Below are 21320 nucleotides of genomic sequence, written 5' to 3' on the forward strand. Positions count from 1 at the left end.
AAGCCACTCTCAAACTTATGATCCTCCTGCCTGAGCTTCCTGAGCAATCACTCTGTGTGTGTGTGTGTGTGTGTGTGTGTGTGTGTGTGCGCGCGCGCGCGCACGCGCACGTGTGCTTGCGCGCCCATGTGTGGAGAGAGAGAATGTTTGTGTGTCAGTCACAGGTGTGCTACACTGTGCACCTGGGTGTAAGGACTACCTCCATGTGTTGGTCTTGGCCTTCTTATCTTGTTTGAGATACGATTCCTTCCCTGCCACTTACACCTGGCTAGCAGCCCTCAGAGAATCTGCATATTTTCCTGTCCCCATTTCCTGTAGGTACCTAGAATTACATATGCACGGTCTGCTGTGGCTAGCTTTCATGTAGGTTCTAGGTATTCAAACTCAGGTCACCAGGCTCGTGTGGAAAGTGCTTTTACCCACTAATCCATTCATCTCCCTAGGCCTAGTGATGTTTTCATTATTAATAGTAATTACTATTATTATCATTGTTACACTATGACAAATTTCGGATTTATCCAAAAGGAATTACATACCCATGCATCCAACACTCAGGCGTTGCTAGACCTGTGTACATCACTAACAGAACGTGCAGTGAGAAGTGTAGGGTGGTATGAAAACAAGAAAAATCAGAGGTGACACCACTTCCTGGCTGAGATATGCAGCACATTCACACAGACACTGTGTTAAAGTTACCAGGACAAGAACATCTTGACTTTGACTCTGGTTCTTGTTCAAACCGTGTAGTGTGGCCTCGGGGTTCTTCCGGGACTTCTTCTGCTGCCGCCTCTGAAGAGCCTGCTTGGCTTTCTGCAGGTCCTTTGTCATGAACACTTCAAACTTGCTTACCATTGACTTTGTTTTATACCCTTCGTCAACATCCAAGACATCTTCTAGTGTCAACGGATGCTTGTAACCTTTCAGAACAGTGCTGGAACAAGAATGACCCACAGGCTGAGACTCTAAGTGCTGTGTTGGTCTGCCTCTATCGAGCCTGTCCTCCAGATCTGAGCTAGAAGGATGCTGTTTAGGGCTTCTCTACTGTTCCACTATCCATCTCCTGGCCTTTAATCTAACAGAAGAGTCAGCAGAACACAGGGACAACCGAACGCATTAGAAGACCATATGGAAGGCAGAAGGGGAGAGGCTCTACTGGATCAAAAGTCAAAGGCATCACCTTCTTCTCTCGTTCCTTCTCCTTTAAGTGACAACTGCCTCTCTACACTCTGGCATCCCCTTGAGGGACCTCCATGATGCCCTTAGGAAATGCAGCAGATCTCACAGCTGCCTTCATACTGCATCTTTAGATTGGGCCTCTCCAACTCAGGGCTTGAGAAGATGAATGGAAAATGAATTTCGCCTTTTTTTGTGACAACTCATAACTAAAATCTAGCTTTTTTTCCTAATATGAACATTGTTACTTTCAAATTAGGATCTTTATGAGATCTATCATTAGATATTTAAATTTAGTGAATTGATTTTAGAGTACATTTACTACTATATCACAAATTTCCTTTTTTATTTTGCTTTTAATTATGAGCATGTGCACATGTGTGCAGGTGCCTGTATATGCTGAAGGCATGAGATCTGTTAGAGCCAGAGTTACAAGCAGCAAGTGAGCCACTTAATATGAGTGCTGGGAACCGAATTCAGGTCCTCTGAAAGAACAGCAAGAATCTTGGCTGTTGAGCCATCTCTCCAGCCCCACAAACTTGCCTTTTAGACATTCTGACTATCTTTATAGTCTGTATCCAGTGTGCATGAAACATTTATGGACCTCACCAGCCTGTCACAGGGTTCACAGACTACAAAGACCAAGGATCCCTGTTCTAGACCCGCTGGTAGCTCAGGCTGGAGTGTCTTCCTTTCCCTCCAAGCCCATACACATCACCTGCCTCCACATTCTCCCTCTCCGCCTTGCCGTCTCCTGTTTCTCTCATGGAACTCTGAGACTACCAAAAATGATTACCTCCCAGTTTCTCCTCCTCATCCTAATCAGTCCAACGTAAGGGCCGGATTAAACTGACCTAAACTCTCTAAGGAGAAGAGAAATGGAGGCCACAGGAGGCACTTTAAAAAAATTGAGCTTGTCTTCACTTTCCGAGAAGTAAGTGCATAAGGACACAAGTAACCCATAATTCAGACACTTCCTACCTGTCATACCAACTAAACGTAATGCTACTCAGAAATGAAGCCGTGGATGATGGATTCTGAAAAATAGAAAATGTTGAAAAGTGAATCAATTGGAAACAGGAACTCTATGGGACTCTAAAATCAGACACTGATTTTCTAGACCCGGCTTTAGAGACTAGCTGTTACGCTGACATTGGCTGGTCAGCGTGCATTCTGAGGCTCCAACAATCAGGTTTTCTGGCATAGGTATGTGAGGTAGCCGCCTGTGTGGAACATTTACAGGTGAACATGGAAGTTGCTATTTCCACAGACTTAGCAGTCTCCTCTCTCTAGAAAATTCTATTGTGCAAGCTGAGCAACCCTTCTCTAAAACCCGGGACCAATCGCATTTCAGGCTTTGAACTTCTTTCAGTTTGCAATATTGTACAAACTTTTTTAAAAGTTTCAAATTTGGGGAGTTTTGGACCACTGATATTCAGTCTGTACCTTATTATGGGCTTATGAGACCTCATGAAACCCAGACATCTCCAAGCTATGTATGCTCGGGCACCCGCCAGCTAAAACCTGTATGAAATGAACGTAATTAGAGTCTCACACGTGAGGTGTCACTTGAGTCTGAAAAGGCTGACAGAATAAGGATGATGATCTGGAACCCGTAGGAGACAAAGAACAGGCAGGAATAGGCCAGGTTAGACTTGCTGTCCTGTGGGTGGGAGGCCAAAAAAAAAAAAAAAAAAAAGACTTGTTTTATATAATCACAGTCTAATCGATCCATGTGTACCAATGCTTATGATTAATGACTATTATTAACTCTTTGATAGGATTCTACCCTGGAGCTCGGCAGAACGTCTTATTGACACCCGCTTTCCTTCTTACCTGCAAGAGCGCTCGTATCAGAGTCTGAAATTGGAACGTGCTGCAGACAATTGAGAGAATCCAGAATACGGACAGGAACCAAGAGTTCCTCTGTATGCATCCTTGCCTGCTGTGCTGGATCACTAAAACCAGGAGCTAGAGGAAAATGTACAGGAAACGTTGAAGCACAATGTTACCACCAAGGATGGAGGAGGAAGGGTGGTAGGGAATGTGGAAGAGAGGGGGCTTAAAACTAATCTGGCCAGGCAGAGAATACATGAATGTCAGGCTTACATTTCTTCCTTGATGCTATTAAACCCTCTTTCTAGCTTCATCTCTACACTTCGGTGAGAAGTTAGTAAGAAAGTAGAGTGTTGCAATTGAATCTTAGTAGAGTTACTTTAAGAATTGTGGAAACATTTTCAGAACACAAGGAAATCCATAGCAGGCAGTGGTTAGATCGAGAAGGCAGATTCTGATGAATATATAGTTGACTGTATCTTGGTCCTATATTATTGGTCTAAGAAACTCGTTTTTCTTTTAAAACCCGAAGCCTTGTCTTGTGTCATCTCACTGGATCCTATACCAAGGTTATGCTGGCAAACCACTGTTCTGGAGGAAGAAAAGCCATGATTGGTAGCAACTGTCAGCTGTCCTGGTGTAAACAGTGCTGCTGCCGTAGATTCAGTTTCCAAAGTAATGTCACTGAATGAAGAGTTGGGAGAAAAATCAACCCAGTCAGTTCTATTGCCAGCTCCAGGACACCACTGTCTGAGCAGTGGTCACAAAGAAAGATTCCTGGGAAGAACTGTTGGATCACGGTACTGACTGAAGGCGGGGCAAGGGACTCCAAGGTTCTAGTGAACACAGGAAAATCAAAGCTTCTCATTTTTTGAGAAAGTTTGTAAATCCAAATAGTTTTGTGTCAATTTCCTCTTTTAATATGATAGCAACTATTCAGTCGTTTAAAAACAATACTGTATGTGCCTCTCCCCAAATAAAACATGCCTGCAGGAAAGATAGTAGTTTCTTCTTTTCTTTTTTCTTCTTTCTCTTCTCTGTTTTGAGAGAGGTTGGAGTAGAACTCACCACCCTCTGGGATTGCAGGTGTGTATCAAACTTACATACAGTTTAAACTCAGCGATCTGATTAGCCATCAGCCAGTTAAAAATAATGCTTACAGCATTTAAAAGTTATTTTGCATCATGGAAGTTAGATCTCATCTGTGGTTCTTAGATGGCAAGAAATGAGGAAGTAAGAGTAGAGAAGGCTCAATAGTTTAGAGTGTAAAACCAGAAGAAACTGTTTCACTTCTTGGGAAGCAAGCACTATTGCTCTGTAAATTCTTGTAAAAGACAGGTGAAACTGGGCTTAATTCAACACCCGAAGAGTGCATTTCAGCTCTTTATGGGTTACAGGAAGATAACAGGGCGGGAGTGGTACTGGTCCTTACCCATGTGCATATGTAGAGGATTGGATTAGTATATCTGACAGGAGGAATTGCGCCTTGTCCAGTATCTTCTGTGAGTGCCAGACCCAAGTCTATGGCTGCCAAAATGAGAAGAAACACGACGAACACCTGAAAAAGACAGGACATGCCACTGCTGAGAAGGCTTTCGGGACCTCAGAATGGTTTGCAGCAACGGCGCACAGCAAGTCAGATAACACACTTAATAAATAAATAAGTAAAAATAAAGTTCAAAGTTTGACACAATAACTAATCCCAGCACATGGGAAGCTGGGGGAGAAAGATCATGAGCTCAAAGCCAGACTGGGATACAGTGAGAACATGTTTTAAAACAGGATACTTAAGCCATGATAAGCATTTTTGATGTGATGGTTTTAAAAATGTATGAATGATTTTGTTGTTGCTGCTGCTGTTACTCCTTTCTTTACACAGTGCCTAGCAGCAACAACAGGTGGCTCACAGAGATTACAAAGGCAACTCCAATTCCATTGGATTCGATGCCCTCTGCTGGCCTCCTAAATATCTGCAGCATGTGGCACACATACAGAGACATGAATACACATTTAAAGAAATCTTAGAAGAAAGAAAACGGTAAATGTAATAGTGTGTGGCTTCCGTGGCAGAGCCCTAGAAAGCCACACTGCTGCTCTGTCTTGGCTCCCCTCTCACAGCAATAGTTCCCCGAAGCTCGCTATCCCTGTCGTGAAGATGCTCAGAGCACTCCTGGGAAAGGACCACTTGGTTAGGAAGGAGACTGGTACGTGATAGCCAGTGAGAGACTGAGGACTTCTGCTCACACTCAAGTGGATGAACAGCTTAGAAGCAGCTCTTCTAACCAATAACCTCATGAGAGGTAAGCAAGTAACTCATAATTACTCGTCTATAGAAAATATAGGGTAAAATTGTTTATTCTTGGGAGGAATCTGTTCAATATACAATATTCTTTAATTTAAAAAAGTAGAAGAAAAATATCCATACTAAAGAAAAATGTTGAGGGAGCTAGGAGATAGCCTAGTCAGCAAAGTGCTTACTACCTATTTCTAAGAACTTGAGTTTGATACTCAGTACTCATGTAAAAAAGATAGGCACAGTCATGGTGGTGCACACCTTTAATCCCTGCACCAAGGAGGGTCTCTGTGAGTTTGAAGCCGGCCTGGTCTACATAGTGAGTTCCAGGACAGCCAGGGATTCATAGTGAAACCCTGTCTCAAAAAAAAAAAAAAAAAAAAAAAAAAAGGATAGGCTTCATAGTACATGCTTGTAATCCCAGCACTGGGAAGACAGAAACAGGAGGATCCCTGGGGCTTATCAGACAGCTAATTTAGCCCAATTGGCAAGCCCCACATCCCAGTGAGAGACTCTTTCTGAAAGAAAACAATGTGGATGGCTCAAGGAAGGACACTGAAGGTTGATCTCTGACCTCCAAGTGTACACCCATACATGCTGATGTGTACCCAAAGAAAGATGAACATGCATACACAATTGCATGCATGCATGCGCACGCATGCACCCCCTTTCCCCAATGCACACAATCTATTCCTTGAACTGTTAATCTGGGAAGCGACTTGTTGTACAGAAACAGAAAATACTGTATTAAGTTTAAAAGGAGAATTCAAGCCTAGAAGGAGCCTGTAATCTCAGCACTCAGAAACTGAGGAGTTTCAAACAGCCTGGGCTACAGAGGATCAGATTCCAACTTGAAAAAGAAAAATCCATTTCAACATTTCAACCTTTCTGATACTCTTCCCGTTGGTGATGGGCCCCAACCTTGACCTCACAAAGCCTTTGAAGTTAATATTGCAAACAACTGCAATTTCACCACAGTTGCCTTCCTGTTCCACGAGCTCATAAAACATCATTCCAGCTACTGAAGACCCACCTGGTAACAACGGGGCGGTGGGGGTGGAGTGCTGCTTGTTCTGAGAAAGCAATCAGTATCTCCCCCCCCCCCCACCCCCGAGATGAGGACCTTCTCTGCCGGCATCTGTCCTCCCATCATCCCTTTCGCTCCTACCTCCCACATGCACAGTAAACAGATCATCCTGGCCTTGTTTCTAACCGGGAAATGCTTGTGTAGACAATGTGTATTTATACAGATGATACAGACACAAATGTACCCATCACTCTCTGCTTTGGGGCTGCAGACTCATTGGAACCAGCTGTCTGAAGCTCCTGAGACAAGGAGTTCCCTGCCATGGTCAACTTGAATACAAAATTCTCTTCTTCCTTAAGTTGCTTTTTCAGGCTATTTTGTGGCAGCAACAGTAAAATAAAGGAGACATCAGCAGGTCAGGTATGCTCTAGAAGGTGGAAACAAACTACTAATAGTGACAGATACAACAGCTGTTGTGTGATAGTCGTGTTGTACACTGTAGAGCTGTGTCTCTGCCTGGGCACCTTCTGACTGGTTTAATAAAAAAAACTAAGTGGCCAATAGCTAGGCAGAAGAAAATAGGCGGGAATTCCAGGGAAAGACAGGAACCCAAGGAGATGAATTTAGGTGTGCCAAGATGCCAGTAAGATGCAGACCAAGTTGGACATACAGAGTGGAAGAGAGGTTAAAATAAAATAAATAAAAAAGCAACGTGGAAGAACATAGATGGATAAAAGCAGGTTAATTTAAGTTATAAGAGCTAGTAGGGGATAAGCCTAAAACTAAGGTCGAGTTTTCATAATTAATGAGAAGTCTCTGTGTCATTATTTGGGTTTGGTGGCCAACAAGAAAGTCTGACTATAAATGAGCAAAGAAACTAAAGCTTAAAAGTCACCTTTAAAAGGCAGCGTTGAATCTGAGCAAGACCTAAGCGCTGCTGTGCCGGCATCTCTGTCTGTCCCACTAGGCCCACCGTACACCTCATTTCTTCAAGCCTACAGTGTGGTCATGGCTTAGAGATACAAAACCCCGTGGTGGACGTGTGGGCCTGTAACCCCATCCCTAGGTGGGCACGGGAGGGAGAGGCAAGAGGATTGGTGGGGACTTCTGACTGCCAGTCTAGTTCCAGCCACAGTGGGAGACCTTGTTTCAAGAGAATGAGGTAGTCACAGAGCAGAGACCCCAGCTGACCCCTCTGGCCTCCGGACTTGTATACACCTGTACACAGACTCTCACTTTCTCTCTGCCACATACGGAATTAATAGAAAACAAAACTGCAATGAGATACCATTTTATCTATGGTATCTGGTGAAAATTAGTATTACAAACTTCCTACATTGCTAATAAAACACAAAAGGGTATTGCTACCTTGGAATTTTTAAGTTCTTCAAAAGATGACCTAGAAATTCTATTTGTAAGTGTGTACCTAAGAAATTGGAAACCTCTGTCCACTAAAAACCTAATGTGTAAATATTCCTGACAGTATCATTTAGTATAGACAAAAGTGAAAACAACCCAAAAGTCTATCAATTGATGAATGGATAAAAAAATTTGGCATAGCCATATAATACTTTTCAGTCATAAGAATGAGTGAAATGCTGGGCGGTGGTGGTGCATGCCTTTAATTCCAGCACTTGGCTGGCAGAGGCAGGAGGATTTATGTGAGTTTGAGGCAGCCTGGTCTACAAGAGCTAGTTCCAGGATAGGCTCCAAAGCTACAGCGAAACCCTATTTCAAAAACCAAAAAACAAACAAGCAAAAAAAAAAGTGAAATGCTGATGTGTATTGTAACATGGATGATAAGTCTTTCAAATGTTATGCTAAGTCAAAGAAGTCATACACAAAAGGGTACACATTCTAAGTCACATAGATATATAATTACATTTAATTATATTTATATAGGATATAGACAAATCAAGTACATTTAGAGATTGGAAGTAGATATGTTGTTGTCAGGGGCTAAGACACGAGATAGCAAGAAGAAACTGCTTGAGTTTCTATTTGGGGGTGATGAAAACGTTCTAGAGTAGCTAGTAATAATGAATAACCTTATATCTACTATAATATAAATAAACGTAAAAAGAAGTTAAATACTAACTCAAGCTACAACAAAATACTTTGTTAAGTAAAGTATTAGACACGAAAGGCTATCTATTATATACTTTTTCATGAATGAAAAGTCCTGAGTAGGGAACTACAGACAGAAAACAGGTTGGGGGTGAGATGGGAGTGGGGAGACATGAACAGCTACAGCTTGGGCTCAGGGCTGGGTTTAGAGCGAAGAATCATCCTGTAACTAGACAGCAATGGTGGTCACATAATTTTGGAAATACTCCAAAAGTCACTGAATTTCACACCTAAATTAGAGAGTTTTATAGCACATAAACTATGACCTCAGTAATGTTTCTTATATGATGCATAAGAGGGTCTGATACCTTTATCAGCCTCTGGATACTGACTTGATGGCGTGCATGGAGCTATTGCCGCCATCTTTCAACCGTACGATAGTTTAAGAGGCTCGATACCCTGAGATTACAAGAAAACTGACAAAACAGTCATCTGCTGATGTTTCTGGACTTGTTATATATGACAACAAATTGCTTACTGGCTAATTCAGCAGAAATGCTGTGCTGAAAAGTCCTAACTGACATAAATATATTCTTTGTAGTCAGCTCCGACTACAAAACATGTTGGTCAGCTTTTCATCACCATGATAAAATATCTAAGACAAACATCCTATAAGATGAAAGGTTTATCTTAGTGCATGATTTGAGTTTGTGCTCATTTGGGCTGGTAAGAAGGGGGAGTGTGCAGCAGAAGCACCTGGTAGGAGAGGTCTGATCCTGTCGTGACAGCTAAGAAGCAAAGAGGAAGGCTAGAGGAAGGGCCAACATCCCTGTATCTCTTTCAAGGGTATGCCTTTAAAGATCAGATCTTACATTATCTCCTGATGGTTCTACCAACTCACAAGAACAGCACAGGTTGATGACTAAGCCTTTAACACTCAAGATCCAAATCACAGCACGTAAGTCAAATGCTTAACTGACATCCCATGCTCACAGCTGGCTCAGTCACGCCAGCTGCTTCCTTCTTCCCATATTCCTAGTTCATGGCTTAAAGACCACTACACACACCCATCACTAAAGCAAGTGAGGTGTTCTCTAAAGAATGTGAATGCTAACCTGGGGAGGCATGGAACATAGCAGGGGCTACTGGTACCCAGAGTAAATTAATCTTCATTGCCTATATGTGGGGTAGAGGCACAGTCGAGGCGGTTTCTCCCCCTGGGGGAGCTGGTGAGGGAACCCAGACAATTGTCAAGGGTTCAGAGCTTCACATCAGGGAGAGGCCAGCTGTGGAAATAACACACAAAAAGAAGAGGTCTACCCCTGCTATCTATGCTAATTAAGACTTTTATTAATAAATGCAAATGAAACTAGGAGTTGCTAGGAAATTGAGAGAAACAATGTAAGCAAAGAAGTTGGACAAGATAATTAAATAGAATGGTTGATTCTGGGATCAAACAGAAAATAGTAAATGAAAGGAATTTTAAAATTAATATTCTAAGGCAGATTTGAGAAGATATTGTATCTTTTAAATGGTAACTTTTAAAGAAAAAGCATATTCAGAAATTAAGAAAAAAATCTTAATAAATGCCAAATAGTAAAATAGAGATTCTTAGTAAACTGGTGGAAATAATTGGGAAAATCTCCTAGTAAACAGAGGAAAAAAGAAAAAAATACTTGAAAAGGAGAGAAACGGAAAGAGTGACAGAAAGAGAAAGAGAAATTGGGGACAAGAAAACTCCATCAGGGATCTTCAACATTTATCTAAAAGAAATCTGAAGACACAGAATTTCCAATAGAAGAAAGGACCTAAGAGTAACATAAAAATTTATCAGCAATAGGAAAGCTACGAGTCTTTAGGTTGGATGGCACACTGAACAGGTAAAGACATATGAAGTCGGACTCATGAGATTTCAAACTATAAAGAATAAAAAGCAGCTAGCGAGGATCACAGGAATAAGAATTCTTAGTAACACAGGATTCGAAGGGGAAATACAACAAAATCCAGCACTAAAAATGGTGGAGCTAGACTTTTGTAAGCATATGAGCACCTTAAAGATGCAAAGATTTAGAGACTTTACAGTTAGTTTTTCTAAAAGCTTCATTTGACAACATTCTCCTGTAGAAGGAGCGAAGAAATTTGAGAGCTCTAATCATCTAATGTTTTCCAGAAGTGCATCAGGAGGTAGAGTTTAAACCTAAGTACAAAAGTAACAAGTAGAAGAAATGTTTGAGGGGGGCAAATCCAAAATAACAAGACTGTAAACATGAGAAGAAACAGGACGGGACAGAACTGGAAGACTTGACTGAACCTTAGTGTTCAGTGTGTGTGTGTGTGTGTGTGTGTCTGTGTGTGCACGCACGCACGCATGCACACCCGTAGGGGAGTAGAAGCTCTGCCAGCTACTTTTTCCTTCCCAGCCCCTGCCACAGCACCACATCCATTTCCTGGGCAGAAGTACATCGATTATTACTTGATAGACGTAGGTGCATCCCTGGAAGATACAGATGATAGAACTATAAAACTCATTCTCACTGAGGCCTCTGCAGAACAGGACTTCAAAGGAGGAGGACAAAGAAGAAATTTTTGCTTTTGATTTGTTCGTTTTTATCTCTTTAAAAAACAAAAAAGAACAGATGATAGTATACGGCAGTGTGGATCTGGCCCGTATCAGAGTGATACAGTTATTATTGTGTGCAACAGGAAAACACACAATTGTTTAGTGTTCACTAAATACCTAATATTCTTTTATCCTGATCTCTGATTTATCAGAATTCAGACAAGGACTTTAAAACTTCCTAAAACTCAACTTCTCTTTTTTGTTGTTGTTGCTTATCTTTGAGATTATAATTTAATGACATTTCTCCCTTCCCTTCCCTCCCTCCAAACTCTCCCATATGCCCCTCCCCACCCTCCTTCAAAGCCAAGGTCCTTTTTAATCATTAATTGCTATTGCATGCATATATGTATTCATATATACACTCATAATGCTAAACACAACCTGTTGAGTTCATAATGTAACTTGTATGCATGTAAAATGCAACTTTCTATAAAGCAATGTATCTCAATGGTATAAAGAAGAGGAGAATATTATTCATTCATATTTAATACTTCCCCCAATGCAAGATCCTCTTTTTCTTGGTGCTTTACGAATGACGAGGCTCTCCAGCTAAATCTACCTATTACTGAGGGTGAACACTTCTAGCACTTCTTGAACAGACAGAACACCTAATGTAGGTTTCAACACTTTCGGGATTATCTCCCCTAGAAGCCCTTTTCTATTATGAGACAGCCATTTTTGCTAGATTTTTTCCTGTTTACTTCGATAAACTCCTCCACCCTGGAATAAAATCCATTCTCTTATCTTGTTCTTGCCTGCTGGAACTTTTGAGGACAAGTTGGACAATGTTTTATCTTATACTTCTGTAATTAAACCCCGTGTCTTACTGGTTTAAACTTGTTTGATTTTGGTGTACCGCTGGAACCTACTTCAGCATTTCCACAGCTGCCGCTATCAGTTTGGTACCTACTGTTGTCTGTGTCCTTCAGTGAGGACGAATCTTTAAACAAACAACCCCGGGAGTCCGCTGGTTACACGTTGCTCAAGCAGACTCACTAAGTCCAGATGAGATAGCACCATCCCAATGGACAAACAGCCAGAGCTGCATCAGCTCAGAAAGTCAAAGAACAAAACAGCCAAAATGCAGGGAGAAGAGAGGCTGAGAAGAAAAGCAAGCTGAAGTCTGAATGGAGATAGTCACAGAAAAAGTGAATTATGCTTCTACTGTTTGAAAGGAGGAGCCAATACTGAAATTTTTAAGAAGTTAAATCTATGCCTGCAACTCACGGAATCGGGACCAAAAAACTTAAAGCACAAATTTTAAATGGTTCTCCAGAGACTGGATTCAGACGGGCAAACCAAGATGTACGGGAATGGGGTAACACACTGGTTTTTCTTCTCTATAGAGATTTGTGCTTTCGAGTTAAACAGTGTTTAAACTGAGCATGAATCCCACTTTCTTCACCGTTATGTCCCAGGATGCAATAGGCTACAGGTACGGAAGCTCACTAAGCAAAGGAATCGAATTTGCCTTTCTAAAATCCTCTTTAGAAATGAGAACAGGCAGAAGAAGAAAGAGGTAAAAAGCAGTGTAAGCAACAGACAGTCGATTTTATAAGGTAGCATCACGGCATCCCAAGACCACTCCCTGGGTTCCTTCTGGGAGCTCTGCTATGCCCACGCTCTTCCCATCTCTCTGCCCTGCTATGGCTTGCCTCCACGCACACTAGCCCCTCCTCTTTCCACCACGCTGGTCATCCTGACTGGGGAAACACGTTGGAAAAATGTAAAAACCCATTTCAGATCTGAGTTTTGGGAAAGAAGTGATGGTTAAATTAATTGGCGCAAAAGATGACATTATATAGTTCATCCGCATCTCGTGGCAGGTGTCAACTGAACTACAGCCCAGATTTACCACAGCAGCTTAAAGATGGCTGACCCATTGCTCACATCTGAAATGCATAAAGGTGGTTCTAATTTGACCCCTCATTTGTGCTTAGGGAACCTAATATCCACAGGAATTCAGAGTCACTCTTCTTATACAAAAACCAAAGCTACTAAGAAATATGGCCAGTGAGACATAGGCAGGATGACAGCGAGGCTCTGCTTGAAATGGTATTACCCAGCAAACTGTCAGAGACTGGGACAAAGACCCTGACCCAAAAGACAAAGTGCCTCACCTCTGCACCAAGGAGCTAGTTTTGTGAAAACAGTGGAGTTACTGTACCTGCTTAGCAAGGTAGAATTTAGTTATAGATGACTTCTTCGTCCTGGATCTGCATACACTGAAAAGTTGCCAAGGGGCCAAGAGCCAAAGAAAGCCCAAGGGAATCCACACGAAAACAGTTTGTTCAAAGCAAAGTGTCAGGTCTGCATCTGGTCTGTTCAGTAATGAGTTATTCTGGGGACCAAAGGGAAAAAATTGTTGGATGCATCTTCATACCTTTTAAATGATGTCCATTCTCCCAGTGTTCTCCACAGGCTTCCAAACAACTAAATTCAGCTCCATGTCTATGGCAAGCCTTACCTTTTAACTACCTGTAATATTGTGTTCATCATTAATATAGTACATTACATTCAAACAAATTTATCATTTAATGATATTTGGGGCTTTCCTGGCAATCCCACCTCTAAAAACTTATCTTCATGCGATTTTAACTGACTTTCTACATTGACTAGTCTGTGTAAAACTCATTAAACTTTTTATCAAATTATAGGAAGAAGAAGCCTATTCCTCTATCCAAAGGGGAGACTAGCTCCCCAGGGGTAAGAACATGTAACTAGGTAGTAGGTAATGTACCATGCCGGTACCAGACAAGAGTATTTAATCATATTATTATGGCTGAGAAGGCTTATATCAAATCCAAGGGGACCTAGTGTATTGCAGGGCAGGAATGACAATGAACTCTTGGATACTTTGCATGTAATAAAGAAAGAGTTTTTGGGGATGGGTTCGTAGGGAGGTATCAGCTCCTGTATTGTAATCAGGAAAAGGTAGATTTTTCTTTTCTCCATCAATTCTTTCAAATGATTTTGCAGATCTGTTGGTACTGATGCTTTAAAGGGGGAAGTTAAATTGCCTGCCAAGATGATTTACTGAATAATTCTCAGAGGGGGTTCTCAAGAGATGGCTTGCTACCTTCTAATAGACTTCATGTCCTGGCCATGGAAGTCTGGCGGCTTGAGTTCTTCCTAATGGATTAAGGACTGTCTGTGATGTCATTCCTGCGCCTCTCTTCACGATGGACGGTCACCAAACTTTAGAATTCAGAAAACTCACCTAGCATATTTAGTGTGATGTTAAGAGTGTGCAGGCAACACTCAAAGTCTCACTCTCCATCCACTAAGCCATTTGGTGATGTGTCTGCCTTGAAAATCCCAGCCCTCCATGGCTCTCCAAGTGCAGCTATTCTTGTTTAACTCCCTCCCCAAACACCTGAACATTTCTCCAGTGCATTTTCTTTCTCTAAAGACAGCGTTATCCAGTTCTAACAGCTAGGAGATGATCTCAGCCCAGGTATGCTGACACACCACAAGCACACCTTTAAGCCTAGCACTCCAGAGGCAGGTGGATCTCTGTGAGTTCAAGACCAACCTGGTCTACATAGAGCGTTCCAGGCCAGCTGGTACTATAGAGGCCTTGTCTCAAAAAGACAAATAAAGGCTATTTCAGTGCTCATAATGCACAAATTTATAATCCTGGTCTCAACTCATAATCCACACCCTCAGTTGACAGCACCTCTAGACCACACTGTTATCATCTCAGCATCGAAACATCCCAAAAAGGCTCAGACATGCTTCTCCTTTTCCTCCCGCCCTACGACTGTAATTAACAATTCCATTCCTAGCACAGAAGAAACTGCATTTCCTCCACTTCTCTGACAGAAGGTGCTTCTGCCGCTACTCAGTCTACAAAATCATTTGCAGACAATAAACAGCGTAAGAATAAACTGTAATATCTTTCCTAGACAGTGCGATCATGTGGAGAAATTAAGAATTTAATTAATTTTTCTTCAACAAACTAAACTTTAGGCCAAATACACTTCTAAATTTACTGGTTCATACTGATAGCCATGTTTGCCTGAGTTGGAGAAGAGAAAGCATAAGAATAAACGTGATTCCTCACCCAAAAAGTAGAGTTGCAGAACTCCTCCATTCTGACTTCCAGAGCGCCTCTGTGACGAAGCCTTTCCTATGCCTGTGCTGCTGCTTCTTTACCCGTTTCCTGGAGGAAGGCAGGTGACAAGGGGCGACGCGCCTTTCCCATTCTCAGGCCTCAGCTAAAGGCAGGGTTACTGACCTTTCATCCTAACCACTTAATAGTTAACTTTGATGAAAGTATGCTGATGTCATCCCAGTGGATAAACATGTGCAGGAATCTCCAGGTACAGGGAGGCTTGCTGGCTCCCCAAAGGCCCTGTAGTGTGGCCGTATACAGAAGGAACCCATCAAAGATGTCAGTACAGCTGGAAGACAGGAGCCCAGGAAGCTTTTCTTCTCCTGAGTTTAGTTACCTACCCAAGGTCAACGGAGGGACATGCATCCCTATATGTGGAGTTTTGCTTCCATTTGAGCTCTGTTAAGAGTTCATAGAAATGTTAAATATGCATTTCTCTGAGTTTTCAATTAAGAACATATAGTAAAAATAAAACATGGTTTAAAATAATATAAAGTTTATTTGAAAAGGTCAAGTTATATAAAAGAGCAGAAAGCATTTTTTATATACATATATAATTTAGGCAATAAAATGTTAATCTTAGCTGGTAAGACTGTAGGTAGTTTTTCTTTTCTATTTGTATTTTTTCAATAATTATTAAGCATTATTTGTATATTAACATTTAAAAGTACATACCAAAATTTATCATCTTTACCGGTTCTAAGTATATAATTCAACAGTGCTAAGTGGACTCACATTGTTAACCAATTTCTAGAACTTCCTGCCTCACAGAACTGAAATTCTATGCCAACCCTGTATTGTCCTTTTTTTCCATGTGAAGCACACACTGTTTTGATGATAATATAAACAAGTTAACCTTAATATATCTTGGTTTTTGTTTTGTTTGGGGGCCAGGGTCTCACTGTGTAGCCTTGACTGACCTGGAATTCACTTTGTAGGTCAGGCTGACCTGGAACTCACAGAGATCTTCCGGCCTCTGCCTCCTGAGTCCACCACACCTAGCTTATATTCTTATTTACTGAAATAAGATGTTATAAATGAGTCCTGCTATTCAGCTTCAGACCATGCTTGCATGTGTGCTGATAACAAACATAATTCTACATAATCCTCTAAATTATGATATTTACCATGTCAGTAAGTATGTCTTGGTATTCTTGATTTAGAATGTTCTGTAAAAAAATCTTTGTACATAGTTTACAAAACAAAATGTCTAAATTTTTAAGCCTGGCGGTGGTGGCACACGCCTTTAATCCCAGCACTCGGGAGGCAGAGCCAGGTGGATCCCTGTGAGTTGGAGGCCAGCCTGGTCTACAAGAGCTAGTTCCAGGACAGGCACCAAAAACTACGGAGAAACCCTGTCTCGAAAATCAAAAAAAAAAAAAAAAGTCTAAATTTTTATAAGTTTTTCAGCATATATCCTGTTTTCATTTTCTTCTAGAAAAATACAACACAAAAATGGAATTTTTTTTCGAAACTGAGGGCTTTGCCACACTTGCTATCTATCGCCCTGAGTCAAAAAACAACAGTGGTACTGACCAGAAGCAGTTAAACTCAGCAGACACTGTGATAACAAACAAGAACCCAGTGGGTATTCAGAGATGGTCCCACTGCGGCAAGAACAGTAGCTGCCACTCTTTAGAAGGTGCTAATTTCTAAAGGAATAGATGGCATTTGGTTAAAAAAGCTGAGTATGCCAAGAAATACCTGACTGGTGGTGATAAATTTTGGCCATAAAAAATTTACAATTCTTCCAATAATAAGAAAAATTGGCATTTCCCTTTTTTGAGTGTCTGAGTTTGCTCTCATCGGGAAAAGGGGGCAGAAATGATGCTGGGTAAAATCATGAGGCCCCAGCCCTGGAGCTCATGGGCTTTCTCACTTGCATTTCACTTCTTAAAATGTTGAACTACAACAAGGACGGAAATACTAAAAGATTAGATGCCACGTAGAAATGAGATCAGATAGAGTGATTCATCTTGACTGCTCTGGCTGGGGTCCAACATTGATTGACAGTTCCCCGGACCATCTGCCTCTCAGTTGGACGCTGACCCAAGGGTAATTCTAGAGGAGATCATCGAAATATCACCCAGTCAGAGCACAGAATTATGAGGAAAGTGAATTGTTTTAAGCCACTAATTAAGCTGATTTTTCACTGATATTTTAAATATCTTATTATCGCTTTTTTTAATGCTGGTCATTGACCCTCTAGATCATTTAAATGACCAGCAGGCGTATATGATGAGTTCAGCAAGGAATTTGACAAATATATCATGATTTCTGAACAGTTTAAGATTAGACAACATGGATCTTTAGTTGAACAATTATATAGTCAAAGATATGAACAACGAAGTAACAGGTATTCTGTGAGGCTCTAATAAAAGCTCTCCTCACCTTTGTCATTTTAAGCTTTTTATTAATTAGTATTATTGTTTGTGAGAGAGATGTATTGTGCACATGTGAGCTGTGTGTTGTGTGTGAGTAGTGTTGGCGGTGTAAACCACTGCACACATACAGCAGAGGTCAGGGGCAGCTTTTAGGAGTCTGTTCTCTCCTTTCTTTGTGAGTTCTGAGACTGAACTTGGGTCGTTAGGTTTGTGTGACGCTTTTCCCCTCGGAGCCATCTTACCAGCCCACCTTCATTTTTTTTTTTTTTTGAATGGCTGGCAGGATTTAAGAAAACTTGCATTTAATGGATATCTATAACATGTCAGCACCATTACAGTGATTTTTTTCTATGATTTTTGGACAGAGTTTCTCTGGGTAGCTAGACATGGCCTCCTGCCTCAGCCTGCTGAGCGCTGAAATGACAGGTATGCTCCATATGTCTGGCCATTACAGACTTCATAAACAGGAAATGCATCTTTACATGAGGCACCCCTTCTTGTTTCGTTTATTTCTTTCAACAATCCTACAAGGGAGATATTTTTATTCTTGTTTTATCAATTAGGAATCTGAGATTCAGAAAGCCTAAAGAAATTATTCTACATCCAACAAGTTACAAAGAATAATGTTCCATATCTATATACAGAAATACCAACTAGTCTTCCACTCTCAAATGAAGAACCAAGGAAGGATATCTACTTTGGGGACAAGGTTCAGCTAGAAAATCTGTAAGGCTTTGAGATTCAGTAAATACAAAATTTACACAAAAGACAAAAATAGTGTTAAAATTCCCTTTTCCTAAAGACAAACGATTTCTTAGGACCTCAAAGGTGTGATCTAAGTCCAACACATGCAGAATTTTAGAAATGCTCCAATTCTTTCAAGTAAGGCTTTTTATTTACTTAATGAATTTTCTCCTTTTAAGCACTCCTCATATTTAAAGGCTGCACTACAAAGGGCTGCAAGACACAGAAAAGGAGTCAGAAAGTTAGTCTGATGTTAGAGGATTTCTCTTCATTTCTTTTCTTCTTCAGTTGTAGAAATGTAACCTAGGACTTTATTCAGGATAAGCAAGAGCTCTCTACCATCCTGCTATAACTCCAGCCACCAAATCTTCTATGTGTCTCCAAGAAAGCCTTTCCACAGCCCAGGGTGTGCATATAAAAAGAGCCTTTACCACATGATACTGCAGCCAGCACAGTGATGCATACGGCAATAGTAATCTCAGGAGGCTCTGTTGTCCACTGACAGAGCGATCCTAGTTTGTGTGACTTTGCAGAATGAAATCTCATCAAGACACATCCTCGTTTGCTGATGCATCACTATAACTAATCATGCAGATACAATTAAGTGACAGATAATGTTAATCATAAATGACTCAGGAGAAAAATGTACTACAGTATTGGTGCGTAGCAATCAAAGTCTGACTAAAAAGTTGTTAATTGAATAAGTTAGTAAAGAACTTTTTAAAAATTTACAGAAGTTCAGTGACAAAGATAATCTAAGAATTGTGCACTTTGGTTAATGATTAGAGATGTATCTAAGGAAGGTTTTCTTTCTTGTGTAATGCTCAGATACCCTGAGTAAAAAGGCAACAGTAAAAAGATTGCTTTTCCTGTCATAATTTAAAATTAGAATAGTAATCTTTTACCTAGACAAAAATTAAAAATTTTTACCATGAAAAAATTTTGACTATGAAATAGCAAAATAATTTCTCCCGTAAAAGGTAATATGGACACTTTCATACTGCTAAAATGACAGTGATTTTGTTATTGTTTGTTGTAGAATATCCAGGAGCCAAGGGCCAGGGTGTAGTTCAGTGGTAGAGCACTTACCTATGTGCAAGGCCCTGAGTTTTAAGTATAGCACTTAAAAGAACAAACAAACACACCCAAGGATCAAAGAGATATATACAGATAATAATTAGCATTATTTTAATATTTTTACTGTGAAATTATTTTCTTTTCAATCACTAAAACCTAGAATATACTGAAATTCTTCCTGAGGGATAAATTGTAGAGAACATATTTTAATAATAAATGAACTCTTTAAGTTAGACTTAAAGCTTGCCCCAAAATAGGGTAATTACTAAAAGAAAGTTTATGTGGTCTTTACATTCATACTTTTAAAAATCATAAAAGTTGCAAGTAAGCCAAGGTGCTTGCCACAAGAGCCTGACAACCCGAGTTCACTCCCTGGAGCCCACATAATGGTGGAAGGTGAGAACCAACTCCACAAAATTGCCCTCTGCTCTGCAGAGGCATGCCCTGGCACACTGGTATGTGCACACACACAAAATTAAAACAATAAAAATTATAAAAGTTATCAATGGCACAGAATTATATTCCTAGTAGATTCAAAGAATACACCTGTGTTTAGAGGTTGTGCGTTTGGGGGGGAGGGTTTGTTGTTTGTTTGAGACAGACTCTTACTGTGTAACCCCAGCTAGCTGGAACTTCCGATCATCAGGCTTTAGGCTCCTGTAAGTGCTGAGATCACAAGCAGCTTTTGACCTTTGACACACTAGACAGAATGGGATGTCCTATACAGTGTTCTTTGGAAAGCAAGACATCAATATATGAAAGATTTCTAAGATCTTGACTTCACACATCCCATAAAATATAGTCTTGACAAATCATAACACAACAGAAGCAAACAGACTAGCATGAGAAGATACGCCCTAGAAGGAAAGAGACCCTCTGGGTTCTGAAAAACAGAAGGTAATATAGGGAGTGGGGAAACATGGTCTGTCATTCTTCAAAAAGGAATTTCTAAAACAAATACTGATAAGAAGTAGCCAGATGGAAATTTTATCTGACATAAATAACAAACCCACAGAGGGTGCTTTGAGCTATAACGTCATGAACAAACATATAACTGCACTAGCATTAAGTGCAAGTAAATTGTATAATTTTTTTTGAGAAAAGGTCTCACTAGATTGTCCAGACTGGCCTCAAATTCCTGTGTTCAAGCAACCCTCATGCCTTTTCCCCAAGTATATGGGAATACAGGCCTGCCTAGCAGGAAATTAATAGCCATTGCTTTCAGAACTAGACAACTGAAGGAAATGACAGGATTTGAAGAGTGTAGAATATTAGCTCCCCAAGTCATCGTCGGTGTGACCTGGTGAGCAAAGTATTTGTTAGACAAAGAAGTTAAATCCCAGCAAAAAGCACTGCCTTGACATATGCCTCCTATGAACGTTAGCTATCAAATGCACTCCCCCTCCTGCCCTGAGACAGGAACTCGCTCTCTAGACAAGGCTGGCCTTGAACCCACAGATCCACCTGCCTCTGCCTCCCAAGTGCTGGGATTAAAGGCATGCACCACCACTGCCTGGCCTCAAATAACATTCTTACAGCTGATGACTAGACTTACTGTAGACAGTAATGTGAACTGACAACATGAAAATGGCCAAATTGGTACGCTCAGGAAAGTTTGCTAGACAAGTCTTTGTGAGCCTACTGCCAAGTCTATAAAACACGTGTGTTTATATATGCCCCCCCACATAGACATCACGTGTGTTTATATATGCCCCCACACACATGTAGACATCTGCAAGTACTTTGTTAGTAGTTTGCTTTTATTTGCTTGAAGCTACCTTTGGTGGTCTATCAACCAGTAATTTTAAGGCGTTTGAACTAAGAAGCCTACATTTTATTTAAATGATACCCTAGAAACCTAAAATTGAATTTTTTAAATCTTTTACTATGGAGGCAGTATCTAAAGAGTGAGCAGCAGGTAAAGTGTGGGCAAACATATTCGGGCTAAAAGATGCTGTTCTCAAAATCGTGACTTTGACATG

General features: G+C 40.7%; 1 protein-coding gene across 1 annotated transcript in view; it reads right to left on the reverse strand.

Annotated features, from left to right (window-relative positions):
* The window catches only part of LOC146893664 (ATP-binding cassette sub-family C member 2-like), a 61781-nt gene extending 46529 nt beyond the window's left edge, over nucleotides 1–15252 (reverse strand). The window contains exons 1-7 of the mRNA XM_087907878.1: nucleotides 15083–15252; nucleotides 13184–13357; nucleotides 4442–4567; nucleotides 3010–3144; nucleotides 2729–2836; nucleotides 2155–2210; nucleotides 697–931 (exon numbers count right to left, since the gene is read on the reverse strand). Of these exons, the coding sequence (XP_087764004.1) occupies nucleotides 697–931; nucleotides 2155–2210; nucleotides 2729–2836; nucleotides 3010–3144; nucleotides 4442–4567; nucleotides 13184–13357; nucleotides 15083–15112 (864 nt within the window). The 5' untranslated portion in view covers nucleotides 15113–15252. The remainder of the gene's footprint in view (nucleotides 1–696; nucleotides 932–2154; nucleotides 2211–2728; nucleotides 2837–3009; nucleotides 3145–4441; nucleotides 4568–13183; nucleotides 13358–15082) is intronic.
* Nucleotides 15253–21320: the final 6068 nt, after the last annotated feature.

The sequence above is a fragment of the Myodes glareolus genome, chromosome 7 (assembly GCF_982192425.1).
Source record: "Myodes glareolus chromosome 7, mMyoGla1.1, whole genome shotgun sequence".
NCBI lineage: Eukaryota > Metazoa > Chordata > Mammalia > Rodentia > Cricetidae > Myodes > Myodes glareolus.